Source organism: Prenolepis imparis, unplaced genomic scaffold (genome assembly GCF_030444845.1).
Source record: "Prenolepis imparis isolate NDT839.2.m4 unplaced genomic scaffold, iyPreImpa1.0 SCAF_1, whole genome shotgun sequence".
In the NCBI taxonomy this organism is placed as follows: domain Eukaryota; kingdom Metazoa; phylum Arthropoda; class Insecta; order Hymenoptera; family Formicidae; genus Prenolepis; species Prenolepis imparis.
In genome coordinates, this window is record NW_028141159.1 from 561,853 (window position 1) to 589,513 (window position 27,661).

The 27,661-nt window shown below is 38.2% G+C and overlaps 1 protein-coding gene across 5 annotated transcripts; it reads right to left on the reverse strand.

Annotated features, from left to right (window-relative positions):
* Positions 1-547: 547 nt before the first annotated feature.
* Positions 548-27,650, reverse strand: Frmd5 (FERM domain containing). 5 transcript variants are annotated; one of them, XM_083045659.1, is made up of 12 exons: positions 27,515-27,650; positions 19,143-19,247; positions 14,959-15,001; positions 12,470-12,646; positions 10,552-10,763; positions 7,887-8,042; positions 7,304-7,318; positions 6,512-6,600; positions 4,479-4,705; positions 3,957-4,121; positions 2,701-3,201; positions 548-1,489 (listed from the first exon to the last, which is right to left on the reverse strand). In XM_083045659.1, the coding sequence occupies exons 1-12, from the start codon at positions 27,608-27,610 to the stop codon at positions 1,053-1,055; spliced, it is 2,223 nt and encodes a 740-aa protein (XP_082901785.1). In that variant the 5' UTR covers positions 27,611-27,650; the 3' UTR covers positions 548-1,052. The 5 variants fall into 5 exon arrangements, with proteins under 5 accessions (XP_082901785.1, XP_082901804.1, XP_082901794.1 ...); XM_083045688.1 differs by having other exon boundaries at positions 1,092-1,489; positions 2,819-3,201; XM_083045678.1 differs by lacking the exon at positions 12,470-12,646.
* Between the last annotated feature and the right edge of the window lie 11 nt (positions 27,651-27,661).

The window sequence follows — 27,661 nt, forward strand, 5'->3', positions numbered from 1 at the left end:
CACACGTACAAAATCAAACTCTTTTTACAATCGAAATCCGAATAACGTATTCTTTTAAAGTAACGACGCGATTAAAGTACTGCAATTGTAACGAATACAAGATACGATTACAGTTTCATTCATTATAACGAGAGAGAGTTTTTAATGTTTGATTCTATGCTATTTTGAAAAAATAAACGATTCTTTTAATGTTTAAATCTTTGTCGACAGAAAAAATACTTTTTAAATCATTTCTAACAATTATGCAAAAATTGAAATTCAATATTTAAATGTATAATCGATACATCAATCTTCACTTTTATATTTTTCTCATATTTCAGTGATCAAATAATCTCTGTTACATTACGATATATTCTCGCAGTAATTAATATTTCATAAAAAACTGACCGAATTCAATACTATCTGCTGTTGTAAATGCGCATCCTGTTGAAATAGCAAGCGAGTCAGCGACTCGTATGACAATCGAATCTACTAATGAGAATTCGGGGAAACTCAGTGAAATAAAACTCTCGGGCATGAAACGGTTGAAAAGAATTGTAAAACAAAATTAGATCGCATAGATAAACATAATTCTATACATTCTGTTTACATGATTACATACAGTTTTTTTTGTACAATTTGTTGCTTTTTTTTTACAAAATTCTGATTTCTCGTCTCATCTCGAATCGAATGGAATACGTTTCTCGGGCGTCAAAGCCGCACTCTGATCTCTTCGACACGATGCTTTTTGTTTTCTCCTCTTCCTTCCGGTCTACCTTTTTAGCCTTAACGGTAACACACTCAATCTTCTCGGTTCGAAGCACTCACTCGCTCGTGCGACCAAGCTGCGACGCGACGACGCGCAACGGAAAGGTAGAAGGGAAGGAGGGGAAGGAGGTGAAGAGGAAAGAGAGAGAGAGAGAGAGAGAGAGAAGGCGCAGATTTTTTTCGCGACTAAGCCGTAAATCTCTCAGTCACGAGTCACGTCCGCGACTTGGCACTGAAGGGAGAGAGAGAGAGAGAGAGAGCTATGCGACGACGTAGGACGACCTCGGCCCGGTCATCTTGTCGCATCAGAATAGGCCGAGTTTGGTCCGCAGGAACTCCTTAATCGGAACGTAGTATTGGCTCCTTAAGGCCACCATTTCCGGCGTTTTGCGCAGGCTATTGAATAGCGTCGTGTCCGTCTCAAACACCAGAACCGTCACGATAAACAGCACCGTGATCGTGAGCATGAACGCCGGTATAAAGAGCCTGATCACGTGCAGGCTCTTATGTCTGAGTTTGCCGCCAGCCACGCGCCGAACGCCCTGGTGATGTTGCTGCTGATGGTGGTGTTGCTGTTGTTGAAGACAGAGCTTGGAGTTTTGTAGCTTCTGCATCTTCGGCACCGGCGTGACCGAGCGACTGTGCGGCTTGCCGGACGCGTCCAGCAGCTGGCTCTCCGACGACGAGTGGTCGAAGGAGTCCCTGAAGTAATAGTCGTTCGCCTCACCCTCGTGCTGACCGACTGAAACAGAAAGGACGCGATCGATGCCATTGGATGGTTGCGTCAGTGAACGAGTTGCGTAAGGGACGTTACAGGGTGCGGAGACTCTGACGATTTTGCTCTGAGGTTTATTCAAATTGCATTCGTGAGACTAACACGAGATTTTTTTGCGGTACATGATTAATTCCGTGTATGTGTACATATGTGCAATCATAGACGTATAATATATAGACCGAGCGTCGCCTATCTCTCCCGTAGTGAAACCATATCGACAGATTAGAAAGAGACGGATGCTCAGTACCGTAGATCTATCTTTGTCTAAAAACGCAGTAGAAGGGAACGAAACTTGCGATCATTGGTGATCGCTCCTCTGATCCGCCCCTAATCCGCCCCACTCTTGAGATTACAATAGGTTGCAAAAGAAGGACAGATCTACGGTACTAAGCATTTGTCCTTTTCTAATCTGTCAACACAGTTTCGGCCAAACACTCGGTCTATATATTATACGTCTATGTGTGCAATAATCTTGATTTATAACGCCATTTTATTCGAAACATATTTGTAATATTCTATTGTTGGACATTTCATTATTTTATTCAAATTGCGATTTCATTGAAAAAAAGTGATGGAAAAACATTTTATATCGCGAGCGAATAGCACGCTCAGATAAAAGTTTGATAGCGATACAAGATATGTACCATCAATTTCCACAAACAGACCCTCGAAGAGGAGATCGTGCAGATGACTGCTTCACGTCTATGCGTGCACTCTTGTAATCATCTCGTATAACGCGATTGATATTTTGTCGATTCGATCATCGTTATCGTCGAAGGACGATTTGGCTATGCGACCGATAAAGATTTTCGGTAGTTTCCGTAAAATTTATCCGAGACAATTCAAGAAAGCCGGCCGGTTACCTAATAGCCAATCGACAAACGAGGATCGGACTCGCAAAATATCTCGCGAATCTATTATAGGAGCGATATTGTCGAATTTTTATTATAAACATAACAGGCGCAAGCCCATGCATTGTCGAAAGCGTAACAACATAAAGGAAGACGAAAGAGGAAACGCAAAGCAGAGTCCAACAATGACGTACACGCACGGTATAGGAGAGGAGGTACTGAGCAAACTGAGACATAGGAAGAGAGGAAATATATATATAAAAAAAATTAAAAAAAAAAAAAACGTTCTCTTTCATCGTCCTAGGATCTCTCTCGGGGCGCTCTTACCTGCTGCCTTCTGTCGATCGAATCCGTTCGACAGAGCCGACCCGACAGCCAGATTCGCGCAACCGTTGGCGGTCTTCGTCGTCGTCATCGTCGATCCGCGGCCGTCGATCTCGCTTACCTCTACGCATGTTTTTTTAGCGTCGCGTGCGGGGCTCTTTTTGATCGGGATGCGTCCGTTGGCGCTCGCCGGCGCCTTGGAGCTCTTGATTATCAGGGCGGTAGACCGCACCACCTTTGGGCTCCGCTCGTTAATTAGGGCGTTAATGCGCTGCCGCACGACGTGCTCGATGTCGCGACCCGCCAGCTCCTCCGAGCCTATCACTATTTTCTGACTGTACAACGGTTGCGGTCGGTTCAGCGTGCTCTTGGGAAATTTCAATTTGGCTTTCGCACGGTTTGTGGTGATGGTGTTGGAGGTGGTGGTGGTGGTAGTAGTGGTGGTGGTGATGGTAGTAGTAGACGTGTGGGTGGCACTCGCATGCGTATCATTTTCGTCTACGGCTAAAAGAAAGAAAAGAGGAAAACAAATCAACCGAGGGTTCTAAAAAAAGCCAAAGAAGCGGCGGCGATCGTAAAAAAGGGGGATACGGCTCTTGTCGGCTGCGCAAACGAACGTCGTCGACGCGCGATCAACTCGTCCGCGAGTTTAGTGAGCGATGCGAGCGAACGATCGTTCAATTTACTCGAGTAACTTAGAGTACGAGCTCCGCTTTTTTTAAAAAGGAACGAACGTATCAGCTTTGATTATTTTTATAATCGCCTCTCGGTATAAAAGTATAAAATTAATTAATCTCACAGATAACGACGAAAGCGAATCGAGAAACATTATCTCGCTTCCTGAAGAGAAAGAGCACAGTTCCGCATCAACACTAATGCCGTTATTACACTTTATTTCATGCACTAATATCTATGAAAAACAATTTTTTTTGCCAAGCTTCCTGAACATTACCGATTCGAGAGATTGTTCGCGATATTATAACTATCTAAAAAATACATTTCTCTTTTGTAAGATTTGAGGCAAGGGCTTCAAATATTAACAGATAATGTATTCGCTGCGTTTAACTGTCACGTGTACACATGCGTCATCTCGGCGATGGGCTCGAATGGGCCGGGGGAGCTGAACGAGATTAGGAGATCCAACATTTCGAACAGCAGAATGAGAGAACGAGGGAAAGGGGAGAGAGAGGCGAGAAAGAAAGAAAGAGAAAGAAAGAAAGAGAGAGAGAGAGAGCGAGAGAGTCAGGCCATCAACTAACCGTTGTTTCTCCTGGCGTGAATCTCTTGGTCCTCGGATACAGTCTCCAGAAGGGGCAAGGTATTGTCTGGACAGTAGGGCGAACTGACAACTCCCGCGCCGCCCTCCAGCATCCCAGTGCCGTCCAGGCCCGCGCTGTGACAGCTACGGGGTAGGCTGGAGTATCCTGAAAACGCGTGAAAGGAGAAGAAAGAGCTATACGTGCGATATTCGTACCTGAGAATATATCGCGTTCATCGACATCGGAGAGCGACGACTCGACGATCGGTTTAAATAATTTTCGTGTCTTTTTTTTTTATCACATTGCTGCTGCTGCTGTCGCCGCTGCTCTACTGCTGCTGCTGTCACTTTGCCGCGAAGATTATTATATCCTCCCCCCCTCCCCATCTCTATCCCGATAAACTTTCTACCAATTTCCGTTGGAAAGCGTGTCTTTCCTTCTATCTCTCGTTTAGCGTCCAAAGTAAAAGAATGATAATAAGTAAAATTACACGATGAGATATGAAAAAGAGAAACTGCTCACGTATTTCAACGAGGTCCTGGCTCGGCGTGCTAGGGGTAGCCGGGACGCTGCTGGCCTTTCTTCTCAGACACGTCGTCTGGCAACGTTGTATCGGCGGTTCCTCCTTCCGGAGCGGTCCTGCCTCTTCCAGGACCTCCCTCTCCGTTCTTCCGGTATACTTGAACTTGTAACCCCAGGAGAAGATGGAGCCGCCGCTCACCACCGGTGCGTCCGACGCCCTCGGCAAGCTGCGCATATAAAGCCGGACGTTGCGTTAAATCATTCGGTGTAATACCGCTCGTGTACTCTAGATTGTAACGAATGAAACTTGCAATTAGCAATAAAGTGTATATACATACAATATACACAGCGAAATGATATGCTATATTTCGTCGTGAGAGCGTTTAACGCTCAAGTTTGTTTGAAATGGACGTTATCGGAGAAGAGATTAATTCGTTTGCTTAAATTATCGAACCGCGGAATCGGCATCGCGATGTCGCGTGAATGAACGATGAACGCGCGTGACGACAAAAAGATTGCGAGCACCGATAGAATGAGCTTCATATTCGCGCCGGAATTTGACTAAAGGCGAAAATTTATGGCAGCATAAATTTGCCCAGCGGAACTATAGTCCGGAGTGTGTTAGTAGTTTTCCTGGTCAAAACCCGAGAGCCGTAAGCAGCGTTAATTCGCCAAATTTCAGCGACCCGTGAAAATTTAATTCCCTCAGGTAACGTACCCGTGTTAATCGGATCGTAATAATATTTGCTCGTGATATTTTCTCGTAATATTTTTGCGATTGATTCTAGGAGGCGTAAGCTCGACTTTTTAACGATCGCGAGAATATGTGGATTTTAAATATTTTTAAATTATTTTTTTCCGATATATTTATTGTTGCAATTCTTTCAACGTGTAACGTTCAACCGAAAGATCCAGTGCAGCGTAAGTTCAGATTGTATTGTAGTATCGCGTATTTACTGATTCGACCTTGTTTGTTTCTCTGTTAATTCTTTTTTAATCTCTATCGCCGTAATCGTGAAATCCTATAAATCCTCGTTTCGAAACGTTACGTGGCGAAGAATCCACTGGGAAAAGTTGACGATTTCGTTTTCGTTAAGGAAAAATCTCGAGGGACCAAATGGATTCTTCGTCATCGTAAGGAAAATCTAACTGGGACGTCGGTTTAAGCGTGTCCCAAACAAATTCGCGAAGCGATGTCGCAAACACGCTCGGTCCTAATTCACCAAGTTTCGACGGATGGCGCGTTGCTAATGAGTTACGACCGCGAGTGCAGAATATCTGGATCCGGCTTGGATTCTGGATGCTTAACGAGCGACGAGGTTTTGCCGCGAGTTCGACAACCAAGTTCGAAATGAATATTCATTCGATTCTCGTGCAATAAAATGTACATTTTTGCCGCCCCGTACAAAAGTGTATTATAATCGCGTCGATACGTAAGCAATACGTATAGCAATTCCGCTTAACAAGCATTTCTGCCGTTCATGGAAACATAAAATTTAGCCGCGGCGATAAACCGTGCACGTAAGTACCAGCGATATTTTCAGGGAACAGGATGCATCTTTTACACACTCGAGAGCCACTTTTACGATCCAATTACTTATCTCGGAGAATTTCGGAAAAGTTGCACGTATGCTTTGGTATAGCGAAAATAGCACAAACATTTCGTAAACTTAACACTTTCGAAACCGAAGCACTATTAGCAAATAATTAAATTTTCGCGAAGAAAAGAATCGTATTAAAGAATCTGTCGTTAAAACACCCAACGATCGCGCCGTACAAGAAAACCGAAAAAGTTGGAAATAATATTGAATAAGAAACTCTTCCTCTCGACATATTTACATATATTAAAACAACATGTTTTTGCATGCGTTTGAAATGTGTATTAAAATATTATATAGCGTCTGAATTCTTCTTATAGATACGTAAATGAGTAAAAGCTTTCTCGTAGGCAGCGGAAATGCTTGCGATGCAAAACAGGATGAATCTCATACGTGCCATTATAGGGAACACGTGTAATGGGTATATATACTCACGTAAAAAACAGCATCTGCTCGATGGCGCATCTCCACACGTGACGACAGTTTGTTGCCGTGGGACACTTGAACCCGACGAGGTGCTTTTTCTGAAAATTGCAAATATGCTCGAAAAGTATCTTACCTGTGTGAGCGTTAATGTGGAAATGAAGCATTTACTTTTCGATAAATATTAATAAACTCGACAAAAGTCACTAGACTAGTTTGGTCTCTAGGCAAAATAAATGATGACATATCGAAATAAACATGAAAAGGAAACGAATAGAGACACGAAGCACCCCGTTCCAATGATAAATTTTTTTAAAAATCGACAACAATTATACGATGACAATTCGTTTCAAGTTTTAGTGCGACGTCGCGTTCATGCGAGCGTAAAAACGAGACGATATTATAGACTAATGTTCGAAAAACGCGACACGTTGCACATTTTGTGGCGGAAGAATCGTAATGGAAAATGAGACGGGGATATGCCGTCGTACGATTCCCAAGCGACAACGACTACTTGCTTTATTTTTATGAACAACAAGAAATGCGGTACGAAATATAAGGAGTTCGTGAGATAAAAAAGATTTATTATTCGCTCGCAAAGCGACATAAATCTCAGAGATATGTATCTTCATAAAAATCGTCTTACGTTTCGACAATAGGATTATTAAAATCGATTTCTTCTCTATTCGATATTAATATATATATATATTTTTTTACTTTCTAAAATTTTAGTTTTTATAATTTTTATATTAAATGAAATTAAAATTAAAATTCAATGATTTCGATCGCACTCTTTACACTCACCTTCGTCCTTACGTCCTAAGTAGGCCCAGAAAGGAGAAATATATAATAGAATTATTTAACTTATAACGTTGCACGCGAGCGAGACATGCACGAATAAGAGCACGCATTTTGTACGTGCAACATTGTAACACTGTTTCACAACACTCGTAATTAGGGATCGTGGATAAAACACGTTTTTTTTCAAGGTTCAAACAATTTTTGTTTTCAATTACATTACATAAGCAACATAGGTACTATCAAGTCTTTGTTAATAATTTTGGCCAAGAATTTCCGTGAGATAAACGCCGGGATATCTTCTAGAAATCACTGACAAGAAGCCCGTTTAACATTTACAATTAATTCCATGCAATATGTCGCAATATCTAAAAAAAGTCAAGAAACACGCGACTGAAAATATTTCCACATTTATATATTCTTGGCGATATGATCTGATCTTTTAATTTCAACGATTAAAGTACGCACGACGTAACGAAATGTTTTTATACGATTGCAAGATCCGTAACAAGTTAGATATCCGATTTTAATTGCCATTGCATGCATCGCGCGCGACGAATCATCCTGACTGGCACATTTATTTGCTTACCTCGTTTATCGTCACATGCACGATAAACATCTTCCCTTCAAAGTTGATCTTCTGAACTTCCGACCAGCGGAAATGTTGTATCTTCCGTGAGTCTTGAAACGTCAGGATCCCGCAGTGGTTAATGCCCAGGTGGAGTTGTGTACCCTTGTCAGGATCCTGTACATACGAGTGTAATGCCAACATATTTATCAGAAAATGGAATCGCAACGCAGAAAGACGAGTTCGTGCGGACGATACGAAAGATAGAATTTCAAAATGTTCCCTTCGGTTAAATATATTCGCTACTTTGAAGGATCATCCGGAAGGCAATTCCGATTTAATCTCTTACATCGGAAACTGTCATTAAAATCTCTCACGATAGCGAGAAAATGATTCAATTACAATTATTGAATAGGTAAAAATTGCATGGAAAAAAATTTTCTTATCGAATTAGAAGAGATGAAATATATATATATAAATTTCATTAGCCGCGTAATCTTATTTAGTTGTCTCCATTTTTGATCTGTTCTTTTTATGCAATTCAATTCGCAAATTGTACAACAACTAATAACGACACGAGGTAAAACGGATATAGTTTAAAGGCGAGCGATACTCGCCTTCTCGAATGGATGGATGAAAACATTTCTCACGACGGACGTCGCGTCGTAAAATGGCATTTTCTCTTAAACGGAAGACGGTCGCACAATTGTGTGGACCGCGATTATTTCACAGCGAGAATGTCACTGTCCCGACAGGATGTAAAAAACCAATAAACGACAGATGCTACTCGCGCTTCCTCGCGCGGCGCGGGCGCAAAAATGCAATGAATGCATCGCGACGAATAATAGCCGGGATGTTTTTCTCGCTAAGCGATACGAAATGCGAGATTATTACTTTGCCGCGAGTCGCAGCTTTATTTGTCACAGCGAGAGTGTTTCGACCGAGATAACGGTAGGAGTTTCAATGGGCGCATCGATCGAGAACCGAATACATTAATTAAACAATAGCGTGCAGAAGTGCAGCATTGCAAGGTGCGCCGATGATAGAATTAAGGAATCGCTCGATAGAGAGTCGGAATGTCTCTTCCGTTTATTGTCAGGATCATACCTTTTGCTTAAGGAAATTATTTCTCACGCGTTGATATACATATAAGATAAAAACAAATACGAGATATTACTTGAACGCGCATTGTGTGGTTTTTTTATACGCTTTTTTACTTGCGTTAGCTTCTCGATTCCTGATCGAACAGGGATCAGTGTATCATTGCGGATAAAGATGTTTCGAACGAATCTTCAACCTAGTTCGTCGACAGGGTATAACAGGGTATAACATAATAGACGCGCTCTCGAGGAAATCTCGAGCAAGGGTTGTTTCTCGTTTGAATATCAATGAAAGCTGTGCTTCATATCCCGCGATAATGGAGAGGAAATACTGTAGACAATATTGGCCTTATCTTTGAAAAATATTTTCCATCTCTTATCGAACCACTGAATATTATTCACACATGTTTCACACAGATAAAATAATAATGTAATAACGTTTATGTGTGACGTTTGGTGTTGTGATACAATGATAATGTGTATAATGCTCACACACAGTATATGTAGTTTAGATATATATTTGTAACAAAATGGCGAATTGTGTATCCTGGATGGAATGAAAGGGGGAGAAAGCCGTCGATTTATGAAACGAACACAAAGCGCGACAGTTTCTCTGTGCGAGAAAGATAAACTGGTTATAGACTCTTATCGACGTAGGCGAGATATACGACTTTTATCCGCGTTACACGGCTACGTTCTGTCATGATTTCTATCGACGAGTTTGCCCATCGATCCTAAAACTCGCGATCGCGACGAGGCCTCGTTATTCTCGCGTCCAATTCGCGATCTTTATTCTCGATAAAGATGAAACAAACAATGTACACTTTTAGTTAATAAATTGAGCAAAGATATCTTTTCACAAATCTAAAATAAAATAAAATAATAGAATAAAATAACAATGTGTAATACAAAATCAAATAAATAATCATTTTAATTAAATAATAATTTTAAATGCAAATTTTAAAAATAATTAAAAATCGAATCTCCCATTGAACAAAAACAAAAGACACGATCGCTTTTCGTTGCATTAGTTTGCAAATGAATCTTTGCTTTAAATTTTCGAAATTTACAATGGACTGGACACGATACGTGAACGTCATTCATTAAGGTTCATGTAAAAGACGGGTAAAAAGAGTCACATACGTCTCGCCAATGTTGGTCAAAAAAGTTTCATCTAGGGCTTCATCAAAGAACAGTATACATACGTCGCTAATGGATTTAATTGTATCGCCGGAAATAAAGAGGGACGTCATTAGCATCACGAAAGGGGAATGAGGAAATGTGAACTCGCCAGACTTGGTCACGCTATCAATCCGTTAACAACATTCAAGTTTGTTCCTGGACATTGCTCATCCACATTGTTGTTGGTCACGACTATCCCCAAGATCTACGAGACGATATTCGGTCTATTTTCCTGGATCATCCTTCTTCAAGTTCAATAGTACCGAGTTTCGCGAAATTTATTTTTATTTTACGCCAAGTTTAAAAAAGTAGAAATAAAAGTGAATCGAGAAACGAATTTTCGAATTGAAAACTCTTCAACGCTATCGCTAGGAGCACATGCAAAAGGTAAGGAAAATTATTACCTTGACCGGATGTGGATCGACCGCGTACGTGTCCAATTGCGAGGCTATCCTAAGGAAATAGTTTTCCGCCTGTTCCTGTGTGAAGCCTTTTAGCTGACCCTGATGTAGCTCCATCGCCTTTTCCTCGATCGTCGGAGTCTGCGTCTTCAGCAATTTGTGCTCGGAGATATAATTCCCTTCGTGAATCTCGGGATCGTAATCTCCCAGTTCGCCTGAAAGAGAGAAAGAAAAGCCGTTCCGTTAGTTCGAGAGCCGCAGGAAAAATAACGTCGATCGTTGTAAAATTATCAACCGCGCGTTTCTCCTCTCTCGCAAAGTACTTTCAGTTTATTTGCTTTTTATTTTTATCAATCAACGTCTCGAAAGACTGTAATTGTATAAATCGTGGATTTCCTAAATCTAAAAACACTTTCCGTGTATTTCACGATTTCGAGACAAGAAAATGGACGTTTTACGAGCACAATTATCGAGTACACTGACGGTGGACAGTTCGAAAAATGAGCGGCACTCATCGCGAGCATTATTCAATCGCAACAGGACGGGAGTATAAATCGCTTCACGATTGAGAAACGATCGTTGCTTGAACCGGATGTCAAAGACAAACGACGAGAGAAGCGCAAACAATTCCTCCTCTCGCTCTCTCACCAATCGATAAGAGAACCCGCGTAAGAACCATTTATTTAATAAAAAGTAGGGGAAATCTGCATGAAAAGCAGCGGCTATCTTATTGTTAGAGAGAGAAAGCCCATCGATCGTATTCGTTTGTACAAAAAAATGGGTCGTGAAAACCGCTAGCCTCAAGGTTAGCAAAAAGATCGGAAGCGAAAAATGAGTGAGTTTTTGTCGTCGAGAGAGTCACGATATGCGCCGAGGGTTCGCTGAAAGGTGAATGGTCTAAGAATTGACGGTCGACGACCCAAGTTTTAATACGACGAGTCACGATCGGTGGAAAATGGTGGATTTCTCAATAATGAGATCGCAAGAGGAGCAAAAGGTTGAATATCTTACTTATGTAAAAGAGAAAGAGAGCATCGACTCCTGGGTGGGACTCCAGACTAACTTCGATCGCAATCTAAGATTTTATAAATAGACCCTTGCATTTCTCTTCGTTATAAAGTACGTGAAACTAAATTTAACAATGTATACAAATATATATATATACTATATACATATATGTCAAGGGCAATATCAGATTATCGTCATTTTATCGAAACTAAATATATAACTCGGTAAAACAACTTGCTCTAAACGTGATTAATCCACTATAGTTGAACGTAAAGAAAGTAAGGGCAATTAAACATTTTACCGGGATAGTTCTGGACAAGATCGATAGACGATCAACTGGCCGGATAGGTGATAAACGATGACCGTGATAGGTCACTGGAAAAGGAAATCCTGAATTATGGGATTTCCGAAGTCGAGATAAAGGAATAAATTGACCGACCGAACGTATGAAATGGAGAGAAGTTGAAACTCCACGAGCATCGCAGCCGACAAACGTCATACATTATTTATTGCTCGCGAATCCAATACTAGAGATATTTATGTGATGATATTTATCGTTTGTCGAAAAATTTTTGTTCGCGAATTCATGAATTTATTTGATCGGAGTGCTTTTCTAATTAGTAAGGAAATTTATCTTCTTCAAATTCATACATAAATCCTTGATAAACATCTTTGGCGAGTGAAAAATGAAGTATTTCAGACGTGCATTGAAAATAAATTGAGGGAATAAATCTAACGATATCTTTATTTTTTGCTTTTAGAGATATAAGCCATTCAAATTACTCGGATAAAGATCTTAAGACATCGGCAATTGAATATCACGAGTTTGCGTCATGTTTGCTTCCTCTCTTTCATCGCGACACGATGTAAAATGGAAAATCAGCGAAAGAGATACAGCAAGATGCAAACTTACTTTGGACAATGCAGGCCACCAGCAGTGCTGCTTCACCGGGAGTGCAACACAAACGTCCGTAAAGAAGGTCCCTCTTGAGCTGCTGGTAAACTTGATACCTGGTGATCTCCTCTTTTAACCGCAGAGGATCGGGCGGGTAGAATTTCACGCGAAAGCAAAGCAAAATCTCGTGCATGTCTGAAACAGTAGCATGTCAGTAACCCGGTGAAAACCCGGACATGTCCTTTTTTTTTGTTTTACAGACTGGTACGTTCGCTTACGACGATGTACGTCTTATTACGTGCGAGGAAAATGCAACTTTCACTGCAAACTTTTCCAGCGACTTCTCTATATAATTCGTGCTTATCGCGACATATATTTTTTGTATAATTATAATTGTCGCGCATAAAAATTTGATAAATACAAACGCATGCTAAATTTATGCCTCGAAACTGTCATCATACTCTAGCTTGCGTTGAAATGCAATTTAGTGTAATTTCATCATTTTAATTCTGTATAATTATGTTACAATGACAACATTTGTGACAATTTATTTTTTCGACAGATTAATATATGTATATCAATTTTCTCTCCTTTTTCCGAGAACGACAATCGACGAATCGACAGTATTAGCGAATTAATGGCAAAATTCCGCGCGGGTATATGCATGTGTGTATCATATATGTATGTGTGGGAAAGTGCAACGCTTGCAAGCTTTCATCTTGCGCGAATTCGTGTGATTATCACGTTACACGCATCTCGTGAGAGAACAATTGAGCGCGGAATCGCGCAAACGTTAGCAAGTATTTCATACTAAACGTGGAACAAGTTGGCACGCAAATATACATAAACGCATCACGATGCAAATCGGTCTTTACACTACGGCGATAATATAACGTTGCCGCCTCCATAGTGCAAGGTCGTGATCTCATTCGATATGCTATCATTACAGCTTGTTGCCTTCGACAGGCAGCTATTCGCGAGCTCTGTCTTTATTGGGGGTTTAAAAATTCTATGCGACACACTAGTGGTGGTCGCGTGAACTATCATTAATGGCCGCCGCGAATGTACATCTAACATTAATTAAGAGTTATTTATCTGGTATTTACTCTGAATAAAATGATTCTGATGTCAAGACACTTGTTTGTAGACATAAGGAACATAAATCTATTTTTTCTTGACTTTTCATAGTTACACCGCACATAATCATGCCGGAATTTATAACATTCTGGCCTTCGATCATATTCCTTGATGAAGGCGTAGCTTTTGTGTAATAACAGAGTGTGTTTAGCCGCAATGGCAACATCTTTTTCATTAAAAGAATTTTATTTTGTTATGATTTAATATATTTAAACTGTTGCTGTTGTATATTCGCGGCGGCCATATTTGTTTTATTTCAGTAGCGCCTCCCTTACCGCAGTGGACGTTTTCTTCGCCAATATAGCGTCGATTTCGATACGCAAAACGTATGCAAATATCAAATAAATTGAATCAATCTGTATATTTAATTGCGGGTGTTCGACTTTGCGATGTATCACTCAAAGCTACAAACGTGTGTATATAGCGTTTCTAAATTAGACGTCACGGAAATATCGACGTTGGATACCATTCGAAGTATCAAGATCAACAGGTATACGCGCGACAAAGATCGCTCATTCACGGTCCACAAATATTCCTTAGCCCCGGATTTACACACACATACAGTATCCGGAATCTTCGGATTCGGATCTATTCAAAATTTCATCGTGAAGAAAAATTCTCCCTCTCCGTTCTGTCCCCCGTAATCTCCCACCCGTGTGCGAGAGCTGGAACATCCTCTTTCCCACGCGAGATTTGCTCTCTATTCGGACCGAGATCATCCGCTTTTCGAATCGGAAAAAGGGAAGGAAAAAAGAAAAAAAAACTCTAACGCTCTCTCGGACACAGAGAGTCCCAAGTCTGCTCCAGGTTGACGAGAATAGGCCAGTGGGTCGTTTGAAACTTTCATACAACATCGACTCGACCGTAATTGAGTACGGGAGGCAAAGAGGCACGACGATCGAAGCCTCGGTCGCAGCTGTTCGTTGCGATACCTGCGTTCTAGCGCGGCAGGCATTACTAGACGACCATCGACTATAAGATTAAGGGGGTCTTTACGCGGACTCACCCCCTCTCGGATCCCATTCGAGAACGATTCCCTGTCATCGTCAGGACGGAATTGCCCGCGAGTGTAATAAGACGTTGGCGACGAACGTTGATTTGTGTCTACCTCCGCGAATTACAAGCACATCCGTTGCGTCGTTAATTATCGTATCGAGCAGGCAGCAGGTACATTGAGAATAAAATGACTATTCGAGCAATTTATCCCCGGCGGGGGAAAACGTTTATATACGCGCTTCTCCTCGTGAACGAGCAAATTATGGAGAGCGATAAAGTTTCCGAAGAAAGAAAAATTCTCCGCGAGAAAAATAGTATGACAAATAGAACCTGGCTTTATATTGAAAGACTGTGCGATTTCGAGTGATACCAACCTTTCACTTGCTTGATCGCTGTTTTCGCTAGGTCCAACCAATGCTGCAAAAAAAAAGAAAGGTATTTGAATGCATATAATATAGACATAACGCGTATAAATAAATTATGTATATAATAAATTCACAAGAGAATTTTAAATATGCCGTTATGTGTAATTATCTGTTATAAATGTTTATTATTTATTTATTCACATGCAAATTATCAAGCAATTAGCTTAGCGGATAGTGTAAGTGTTTGTGTATTTAGACACACATACACAGACACACACTTTTATTCTCTCCAATTATAACGTATAAATTCGAGACGTTTTAATTAATAGTTATCTCGCCCTCTGCTTATTTATTCCGCATCGTTAAACTAACATATTATGACAAAGCCGATCCGCATAAATATTACGTGGGAGAAAAAGAAGCAAAGTTCGAAACACAAAGTTTGTAAAACGAGGTTCTGATGATGATACAATCGCAAAACAATCCATATTCGTGCGCGTGAGAAGATATTTACCGTTGGGAATTATACAGTCGAGGTTACACATCTGTTCTAAAATCATTCAGTAAGCTCGTTAAAAGTGACGTTGACTGTATCTAAGGTAAGAGCGTGAACTGCACGTGGTTGACAAAGTTTAACGTCATTATATTCTTAAAATGAATACACAAGTTGTGCGCTAACTAGCTTTGCCTCGCGCGATTATACTAACGTAGATTTAACATCGATATAATATTATATTAGCGTCAATCAACGCGAATGTATCGAGGATCAAAGTATTGCATCGAGTTAAATATCGGGTTCCAAACTATGCGACAGATCCGTTTGTTCGGGGATAAAAGAGGATCGAATAGCTCTTGTATCTCTTTGAACCCTTCTCTCGTTCTATCGGCCATCTTTAGAAAATGAATAGAGAGGAGATTCGATGGGCTCCATTCAAGGGTAATATTACGGTCGATATTACGTACGCGATATAATTTATCATCCCCTCGAAAGATTTGTAGCTGACATTTAGCTCTTTCATCTCGGTTATCCCGTTATTCCAACGAGATTGTTCCAGAGATTCCAAAAACTCGATAAAAATTCTCTTACAATTCTCTCTTTAAAGATCATCCGCTTATTTCGAACTTCCGACGACTACGAGAGCCGAAGAAATAACGGAATCCCGCGGATGGGGTGCGGCTGCTTTAATTTTTGAAGACTCGATGGAACATCCGCGAATGTCCGAGCGGGCATTATCGATTTTACCTTAAAAGAAGCCTTAAAAGAGCCTTAAAAGAAAAACGACGATTTGGCAGAATGCAGCGTATGCTGACAATGAGATTGCGAGAGTCCTTTTTGTTACAATAAAGAGTAAAAATAAATTCCAATTTAAAGTTTTGTCTTTCCCGATATTTCTCGAACGACTCTATGTACTTTGCTATGCAAAATGTCAGTTCATTATGAAAGAAAATGCAAAAATTGTTAACGTCAATTTGTACGCGAAAAGGATAACGATTGTCATTGTCTAATTAAGAATGTCGTTAATAAATCCTTCTCCGAATCAGTGTTAAAATTAAATTAAATTGTTTGCGGATTAATTTTCCGGAACCGAAATTAAGATTATCTGTTTTCTTCTCGGCATATTCGTTCGTTCACTTGAATTTCCCTTTTCCAAAAAAGGCATGTTATTGACATTATTGACACCGAGCAACTGTCATCGCGAGGGTTAGCAGTTTGACAGTATGTCCAAAATAAAATTAATAATATGTTGTAAATAATATAATATGTTATAACATAGACATCAATTTTCATTGATGGACGAGCATATCCTTGAAATTTCCAAGTAGAACGAAATCATCGCGCTTTGCAACACATTTGCAGGGGAGACACGAATTTCTCAACTGCATATTTTTATTTTATATATATTTTATAAGAGATATATCGCATATTGTCACACAAAAAGCTTCGTTTTTGCACACACATATGTATTTCTCCCTTTGCTTATATATGTTTAATATTATTAAAATATATATTTAAAGTAATTTCTCTTCTCTTTAAGATTAGATAGTAAAATCGTGAACATATATTTGCGTGCATAAAAATAAAAAAAAATATTTATTAAAATTATTAATTATTAATTAGTAAATATTATTTTTAATTACTGTATAATGTATAATATATATTTGAAATATATATAGAGCTATCAAACAGTATAGAGCTCAATTATATTATGAGCTAACAAATGTATACAGAGTTTAATAGTCGCGAGGGTTAGCAGTTTGACAGTTTGTCCAAAATAAAATTAAATAAAATAATATGTTTTAATAATATGTTATAATACTTTAAACTCGATTAATATTTTTGTCAGTTATCAGCTGATTTCTGTCAAAAAATATTATTCGCGGATAAAGTATTATAACATATTATATTACTTACAAAATATTATTATTTTAATTACAATATGTTGTAAATAATATAATATGTTATAACATAGACTTATAATATATACTTTGTCCGCAATTAATATTTTTTTGACAGAAATCAACTTAATATAACTGTCAAAAATATTAATCAAATTTAAAATATTAAAACATTATTTAAAACATATTATTTTATTTTATTTTATTTTGGACAAACTGTTAAACTGTTAACCCTGGTAATGACAGCCTCTTGATGCTACGAATATAACGCACAACGTAAATCGAGGCTGATAACTGATAATCAACATCGCGAAAAAAAAAATGTCCTACGATTTAGAGGTTTTTCGCGAAAATTAAGGCCTGTGTAAGTCGTAGAGCATTCGCTGAGGGCCTGTTTTAAAGGTCTCTTCAAGACCTACAAAATGAGCCCTCAGCGAATGTCCTACGACCTCCACAGGCCTTAATTTTTGAATTCAAAGTTTAAACGTTTTTCGCGAAAATTAATCGAGTTTAAAGTACTATAACATTTTATTTAAAACATATTATTTTATAATTTTTATTACGTACTATTATTTTAAAATTTAATTAACAAATTAACGCTTTAATCAGCTGATTTTTATGAAAAAATATTAATCAAGTTTAAACAAACTTTATATAAAAATATCATTCTTTTTTATATAAAATCGAAGAATGGCGAGCGCGTAGCGCGAGCTTGTGTTGTTCTAGTAAATAAAAAAACGTATGTTCGTTTGAAACAAACAAAAGTAATTCTTCAACTAATATAAATCAATAAAGCAAATAGAGATAAATACTGAAATTTTGCTTAATAAAATTATGATTTCACACTGTAACTTTAATTGCAATGAAAAAAGAATAAATATTTATTATAAATAACGATATATATATCTAGTGTATATGCAAAAGAAATATATAACTTTTACGTATAAAGTGTCGATCCATTTCAGTTTCGTGATCATTAATCTAACTTTAAAAATAGATATTCACTGACATTTGCAATTGCGAAAAGTTATACATATTCAAATGCAATCGCGTTTCCGATACATCTGCAAGTCTTCCTGATGATCGAAGTAAATTAAATTTATACTCTTTAGTTCTTTGAAAATTGAGAATCTCTAGCAATCAATGCATTGCACTGTTGTGTCAAACGAAATATAATTTTGAAAGAATCTTCTTTTTAAATAAAATTTATAACAACAATTTTATTGAACAAATAAGACCGGGTTATTTCATTATCTGTGTTATAAAGTTGTCGACGAAAACATTGTTCTCAATTTCTCAAGAGAGAAAGTTTGAAAAATTTAATTTAGAACATTACAAATAGATAAGCGGAAAGGGGTAAATAATGGCTATTGTACACGTGTTTGTGAACGGATGTACTACGATGAATCGTCGGTATTTCAAGGCACGTCTATTTTTAAGTCCTCCAGAATTACACCGATGACCTAAGAATAACGATTACCACCATCAAGTGCAGCGCACGCCATGTCACGACAGGTGTTGGTGGGTCGATTTTAATTGCACGACACAGAGACCTTTCCATCTTTCACGTGACACGTCAAACGTTCAATTTTCCAAAACAATATTTCGAAAAACGGACAAGCGGTAATTAAATAAGCAGATTTGTACAGAGAAAAATTGCACGTCCGACTTTGGCTCGCTCGCGGAAAAATCCAAGTAACATTTGCAAGAAAATGCAAGTACGAGTTTTAAGAGAGAACTATGTATGTAGAAATCTATTGTGTGTCCACACGCACTGGTATAGTAAATGCACTCACCCTTTCCCTCTCTTTATCGACGTAGCGGAGCCCGAAATAGTCCATCTCCAAAATGTTGAGCTGTTTGCAGACATATTCGAGGATGTATTTTCCCTTATCCTGTGGCTGTAACAAAAAGAAAAGATAAATATGATATTTTTTAGAAGTCGGCCAATAGAGCCAAGCGCGAAAATTAATTTTTAATTTTTCGGAACAGTATCTCTTGGTTTGAGATTACTGAGTTCCATTGATTAATTATTAATTAACCTCGAACTTACAACGGAAAAGAAAAGAATTGTCAACGATCAAATATTAACTTTGCGTTAGCTTTTAATTAAAAAAATAGCGGTAATAAAAAATAAATTGGCATACTAGCGATATACTGGAGGTTAACATTTAAGGATACTTTAACAGACATTTCCCTCTTTCTATATATGCATATACATAATGATATATTTTCACTGTAAATATTAATTTGACGACAAAATTACGCGACTAAAAGATATCAAATAATTTTAATACACCTTGTAGAAACGCGATAGGCGCGATTAAATATTTTCACAAACCGGTTTTATATATTACTTCTAAAAAAGGATAAAAAACATGTAGAAACGCGTTTTTGATAGCGTCTCTTTCTAATCGTTATGCAAATGCGTTATATAAGTGCTAGTCCTTTTTCTCGCAACTCTCGAGCGAAGGAGAAACGAATAGCGAGTACAGCGCGTGAAACACCGGAAGTCCGATAAAAGACGGTTGAGTTCCGGCTGCACGCGGCAAATCTCGCACTATGGCGAATATCTGAAATGCCGGTGCGCATGTGTGTGTATATGCATCTTTACGGGTACATACGATTCTTATGCGTTAAAATTATACATTCTCTTTCATATTTTTCTCAAAAAGCTTATGCGGAAAGAAACAGCTGAAATTAATACAGTAATGCACTTTATAAAAGTATAATGCGTAACATATATAAGTTTTAAATAAGTATCTTTCTCAGTACTTTGATAAAAAATATTTTATGCCGGTACCATTAAAGAAACCATAAACTATATAAATCAGATTATCACGATTTATACTGCTTTTCTATATTGCGAAAATAGGACACGTACTCGCGCGACTTTTTAAGATACCTATTTTAACAGAGACTGTTAGTCTCAACAGTTCTAAAATTCTAAATGACGTCAATCTACTCTTTATGATCTTTCTCGAATGCGTTAATTTTTTGAAAAAAATATTTTTTAATATTCAGTTTTTAATACGGATATAATACTTTATAAGAAGATTAAAAGAGCGATATTGATCCACTTATCATATTGAAATGTATGCCAATATTACCAAACACTTTGCATGATTATGATCAGCGAAAAACAGGCTCAAAAGATATATAATAATTCGTGATATATCGCATAGGTGTTAATGTGCAGCGCTAGTGTGTCGCGCCGATATGATGCAACAAAAAAGCAGCCGAGATAACATAGTTTCCGACACACGTGTGTTATGCACGACGGCAGATTATGTAAACAACGGCGACTTAGTCGTGACCTTTGTGGTGAACGACAACTGATGTTCGGACGAACTGAATCGCTGCAATCATTAAAGCATAATAGTTCCGTAATTATTGACTCGAATGTTATTAGCTAGTCGTAGATGCAAAGTCAGTAACAAACATTCAACAATGAAAATGAGAGAGTGCTGTTTTTTAATTCATCTTTACATAATCTATATGCAGGGTGTATTTTCGCCATGGTAACAATATTATCGCATTTTGCATTTTCGAGAGAAGTCGCTGCTTCGAAAGAAAAGTTTGCTTTTCGGTAAACTTTGCGTTGCATGAAAAAAAAAACGCATTTTCTATAAATTTATGATTTGCTCTATACAGTTGATTACTCGAAATGACAAAAAGTTTACGCCTACAAAGGTTACGCAATGCAGAGTGCAATAAACGTATACAGCATTATCGAGCGCAAAAAAACAAAAGGATCTGCAAACGCAAATTTCCCGCGAGCCACACATTGAATGAACTATATACTATAGGGGCGCGGCACCGAAATGTCACGTCCTGAAATAACTCTCGTATCGAGAATCAAATTGTGAATATTTCAACGGCCGTAGCCGGGGCGCGTAACGTTCGCGACTAGCACAGCCGTAAAATAGGCTGAAAATGCGAGCCAAGAAGGAGGATCCGGAAAAGAAAAGGTTCTCGGCGAGAGGTCGGTCGTTTGTATGGTCACGTCGTCCTTCGCGATCTCAAGAGAGAGCGAATGCATCCCCGGCATGCTAAGCGTGCACGGTCCTCGAGTCCTCGCGTGCTCCCGTCAAAAAGCACACGAGGCACGCGATACGCGCGACTTCGCGTCTCCTCCTCCCTTTACTCACAGTTGCCAACATTTTGCAAAGTACCCAAACTGGAGAGAACTCGCGTATTTGTATATGTGTATGTGTGCGTTATATATTAATAGAAACGACTCTCTTACCTTCGGCCCTTTGCGAGTAATTTACTCGCGCGCAAGATTGACGGCCGACACGAACAAGTTGCCAGTAATAGAGTATACAGATATAATCGCGAGTAATACAGACATAATCGTCGACGAGGACGCAAACCGATTGTGAGAAATGTATGGCATCCGGAATAATTACGCGTAAGAAAAATTAATTAGAATTGCCGGGAAAATGCAAATGTTATTGGAAAAACAAGCGACAAATGATTAGCGTTAATGAAGTTCACGTGTGACACACGATTATATTGTAGCATATAATATTTCTGCAAATAACAATAAGTATATAATATTAAAATAGTACCAAATACAGCTGTCATGCCACAAAAGCAACAGAATTGTTTTTATATCAATTATATTTCCTCCTTTATTTAACTAGACAGTTATGGATAATATATTGCAAATTTATAATCGTGAAATAAATCAATCAATCAATCAAATAAATCAATGGTATGAAGGTCGCAATAAAAATGCACAAAACAATAAAATTGAAAAAAAAAAGAATCAAAGTTCAAGCATTACATCTTATAAAAGTAACGATAAAAATAGTAAAAGAATAGACGACAGACTACGCTAAAACATATGTAAAAAGAACAGGGTCAAATGTACAAGATTATATTAGCATTCTTCTATACGTATCTTGTGTGACGTTGCTTTGAACTAAACTAACATAAGTAGAATGGTCCGTCCCCGACTCGTGCGTGCCAGTAGTTCAAGACCGAATGAGTCGGCCGTCAGTCCTCAACGCGGTGGATCTCAATCTTTGAAGCGACTTTTAAGTTTTCGTTGATTTTCTCTAGCACAATTGAAACGCGCGAAAGGATCAAACATTTCGATTCGTAATATTAACGGCTAGTTATACTGTATCAATCAAAGACGAATGTGCGAAACTTGATCAACGGAGATCTGTCAATTTAATACATATTTTAGATTTAGTAAAATTATAAATGCTAATCTTGCGCAGTCGCATTCTAATACATATATGTATATAAAATAAACCTCTTTACTCGAATGTTAATAATTCATTTAAGATAAACCGATATGAGAGTGATTAAATGGCTAATTAAAGCTATATGAATAATAAACAAGTGCGAAATCTGAATCGGATATAGGTGTATAATGCAGAATATCAATCTCCGTGCGCGCGCGCATAAATGAAACTTGTATAGAAATTTAATTTAACCATGTTTCGACCAGGAATTTGCATACATTGGCTGGAAATATACAAGCAGTGTCAAGGAACGAGATAATCGATATCGAGCAATATCGAGACGACAGTCATACTGTATTTGCGGGTTCGGAACGTCGGCGATTTTAATGTATTATATAAACGTGTAAAGCTGTGGAGAAGGGACACCGACTTGTTGACCTTGCACCTTCTTCGCGAAAATTGTCATGTACAAAACAAAATTATAAAAAACAGAACGAAAAAAAGTTCAAAGATCAGAAACTTCTCATCGATCCTTATCAATATCTCTTTCCACGCTCTTTGTGATTCGCATAGGATAAATTAATGAAAGAGAGAATTTTCCACAACATGATAATGTTAACGTCAATGCGTAGTTTCCACTGTACAAAGAGCGTATTTTAAACTCGGTTGAGAACGCGAGAGGCATACTTTAAATTTCTCGTAAAGCTAATCCAAACTGTGCGTCAAACTTTCCAAGTTGACTTTCATAGTTTGCGTGTCTCGTAATAGTATAATCGTATAAATGTGATAAAGACGAATGAAAAAAGGAACACTCTAAACGGCAGATATGTATGTACATGCATATAAATGTTTGTTGTATAGATGTGTTTCGTTAAGACATTTTTTGTCATGTAATTTGATGTTTAATTGTCTATAACATTGTTATTTTTTATAAAAATTTAATTTATTATAATTTATTTTAATTTATTAAATTTATTATAATTTATGATAATGTTAATTTAATTTATCTCATCGATTAATGTATCCGGTTCAATTTTCTGTGTGTGTATTTGTGTGTGTATGTGTGTGCTCACCACATATGTAAATCATGGGAGAATCATTAAATTTTGTTACCTTATTTAATTTGGCATCTAAACTAACATGTTACCTTTAATTTCATTCTCCAGTTTCTACATGTATCATGTTCAATGTATAAGAACTATCTATTCATAACTATTGTAGCTTTTATTTCTGAAATAGAAAGAGAAAGAGAGAGAGAGAAAAAATAAACTTATAAAAGCCTTTACAAGTTTAAAAGTCGATCAACAATTGTCGCGTCATTGTCGGGGTAAAGGGAGTTTTTTTGCATTCGTAATTATTTAACTGTCTCCACGACATAGATATACACACATATATATATATATATATATATATATATATGTATACGCATATATGTATATACATACGTTGACAGGGAATAGTAAGAACTATAAGAGAGAACGTCATTGATTATAGCCTACTGACCCTGTACCTTCAGACACGATGGCTCTTATGAACACCGTTGTTTCCAAGATCTGTTAAACTTAAGCGAATATAATGTTAAAGTAATGAAATCTTGCGGAAAATATTCTAACTCTATTCGATCGTTCAAACAAGATCGATTAAATCGCACAAATAAACCGATCACGCGTATAAAGAGTGTTGCATCTATTATTTATATATGCGATCAAAATTATGCGATTATACGCAAAGTCTTAACTTTCTAAAACAATAGACAGGGAGAGCTTTGCTTTCGTAAGAATTAAACTGTACTTCACGTATACGAAAATTGAGGCAAAGCCGCGTTATGTCAAACGGACGACGCCTGTCCACGAAACTGTCCTGCTAATCCGCGAATTTCCATTCCGCAGTTGAATCGTGAGGCTATACCTCCATCTTTATTTACAACTGCATATGCCAACATTTACCTTGGCACACCACACAATGTTGCCGTTTAACACGGCTCACGATTGAGACGAGACTGGAGGCGCTCCAAGAAGGTTAAGGATTATTGTCACATTCGTCTCTCGGGGTGAGATTCAACATCGCGCATAATTTCAACGAAGACTTTTGAAGACGCTCTCCGATGGTGTCGTCCGTCATAATTCGTCGGCTATTAGCGAAACATTGTGCCAAATGGACCACTGTAATACACAGTGGGAACGAATAATACCGGATGACCCAGAATTTTCGCCTGTAAATCGGATTATATACGGCTTCCACGCGAATGGCGGCAAAAAGATCGCAATAAATAAATAAACTTTAATTTTTCGCAAAATTGCAATTGTTTATCTCTATTTTCCGATAAATTACACATCATTTCGTATTAATCTTTATTCTACCGTTCTTTCTGTATATCTGATATAGAAACTATATATACTTTGAGATTTACCGCTTGTGCGTAAACACAAAGCGTAAACAGCAATGAGAAATAAATAGGTATATAAAATTATATAAAAAAAAAACTCTGTGAAAAATATTTAATTAATAATTCAATTAATAAATCAAATAAAAATTCCCACTTTTATTTTCACCGAACTGCAACAATCGCATAACGCATTTTCGGTTTGAATTGTGTTTTTTTTTAAGTTTACTGCATTTTTTAGATGTTAAATAAAATACAGAAACATAAATGATTTTATAGCGATATAGCACACAATAGAAAATGATCGAACAAAAATGTTCTCTTTGCGATTATGTTATTTGCCTTTGATTTTTGTATAGATATCCTTAATCGCGAAGAGCGAATACTTGATTCTCTTTCAATCTTTTCTTCGATTGTTATCCGTTTAGAATTTAATTTAAATCTAAATTGACGATTCTACCGCGTATTTCGCCTCGAAAGGCAACCTCGCGTTGCCTGCCAATTATTTCGACGTAATACCCGCATCGTGTCGTTCGATTGAAACACGCATCCCCCTATTTTCCGCGACCACAAAGAGCGCATCGCCGCGCGTGTTTAATGAAGGGGAACAAACCGATCCCGATCACGTCAGGTTGACCGCGACTGGATGATTCGGCCAGAGATGATCCAGAGATGATCCCGCGAAGATAATATTTACGTATGATCTGGCTTGTCTCTTCGAGAAAATTTGATTGACTTTAATTTCGTGCAAACGAGAAGATATAGTATAAACAGGTTGTAAGATATGCAACAAAATAACGTAAAACTTTCGAAGTGATATCAATTTATCGAGAAATGTACTCTTCTCTTTCTCCCTCTCTTTCTCTTTCTCTTTCTAGCTATTTGCGTAACCGCTGACCGCGATAGCGATTGCTCAATATACGGAATGTATAGGTCTCTCGAGGTCGCAGGTTGTGTGTTAAATGAAATTATAAAATTTAGAGAGAAAGTGTGCGAAAAATAACAGGTGACATTTCATGAGTTTTACTCGGCAATTAAAGTGTAATTAAAATCGAATCGAGAGACCTTTCTTCTCGTATATGTATATTTGACGTGTATGTATAAAACCCGAGAAATGTCAATGTCGCAAACATGATTCGAGAGCGCGAGGGCGAGGGGGAGATAATTTTTGACAAGACAAACCGTGTGATGATCAGAACAGGCGGATTCTTCCGCGAATCGATCCGAGCGAGAGACGCTTCGGTCGGAGACGCCGCGACTACCTGCGACCAAACGTCAAACGGATCCGCGGACGCGGTTCGACCCCCGAGCACCGAGCCCCGAGTCCAGCGGTGCTCAACTCGAATCACGCGAGACTGCGAGACAGATGAGAAATATCAACGGGACACGTGGAAGAGAGACGCGAACAAATAACAAACGGACGTATCTCGAAATAATGAAACATCGTAATCTATAATGAGAAAAAGGCTTTTATAATAAACGCGTCAATCGGAACGTAAAACTACGTAGAACAAACAAACATATACGTATGGACGTACAAAACAGATGTGTGAAATGGCGCAAATTGTGATGGTCAAGTTTGCACGAAAAATAGGAATATTCGTATTTATAAAGGCGATATATCTCGTGTTACAATTCTTACCAACACATTTCGCTTGTTAAAAAAAAAATTTATGATTCTTTCGTCACGTGTCATTTCGAATCTGCAAACGATGCAATAATCATTGTGACATCATCGTATCGGAGAAAAAGCTGCACAAGATTGTGTCGTGCATATTAATTCGATTCGCTTTCCCTTTTGCTTATCTCAAACTAGTTTTATCTCTCTTTTCAGATCAATATAAGGAAAAGAATATTTCAAAGAGCGACATATGTATGTCCAAAATATGTCCTTAATATGCTTAATTTAGCGAAAAGTTACTATAGCACTACGAACGTATTATCGATTATATAATAATCTGTTGGACTCATCAATATTTCATTAATACGCCAGGCAAAAGTTTCGTAATTTCCTATTCCATTAGACGCATAGTCAAAAAGAGCCTCAATTTATTCAATCATTAAGCAAATATATCATTCAAATATGACAAATAAGAAAAAAATGCAAAGATAATTTGGCAAATGACTTTGGCGATCACGATTAATCGCGAATGTCATCATGTAAAATTATTTTTAATTGAAAATATATAAAATTATGAACAACAACATTAACAACGTTTGCTGATCGTAGCAAATAGTGGTATCGTCGAGATCCCCCGGAATCGCAATTGCACGAAGAATTGCATTTTGCATTGTGCGACGAAATTTCGTTAAAAAAAATCCATTATTTTTTCCGATAGAAATAAATAAAATCGGATTCATTTATAAGATATCGTACGATAAACGAGCTTTCGGATCTTTTCCGCTCGAGGCTTCCGATACCTCCTGCGAATGACAGCGCGCGCGAGAGGCGAAGCCTCGGGGATAGCGGAAAAGTCGCGGATGTATCCTCGCGCGAGCAGGAGGAACGCGTCGAGCAGCGGCAGCGGAAGCGGAACGGAGCGGAATGGAGCGCAAACGCAACGCGTACTTCTCTTCTTCTCACCTGAAAGTCGCAGTAGATGATCTCGTTGTCGTCAAACAGTCGAATAGTGGCGCGATGCACCACCGTAACGTCGCTCTTGCTGCCGAACTTCAACATTTCTGTCCTCAAGTCGCCACCCAAATTATCCCTTCGGCCTTCATCGTCCCT

Bases quoted from the DNA above. Each gene is read 5' to 3' on its own strand.
- Frmd5 (XM_083045659.1), bottom strand. From the start codon at position 27,610: ATGTTGAAGTTCGGCAGCAAGAGCGACGTTACGGTGGTGCATCGCGCC. The intron at 10,764-12,469 runs GTAAGTTTGCAT...TCTCTCTTTCAG, and splicing joins GGTGGCCTGCATTGTCCAAA to GCGAACTGGGAGATTACGAT. The intron at 3,202-3,956 runs GTTAGTTGATGG...TCTTTCTTTTAG, and splicing joins TCACGCCAGGAGAAACAACG to CCGTAGACGAAAATGATACG.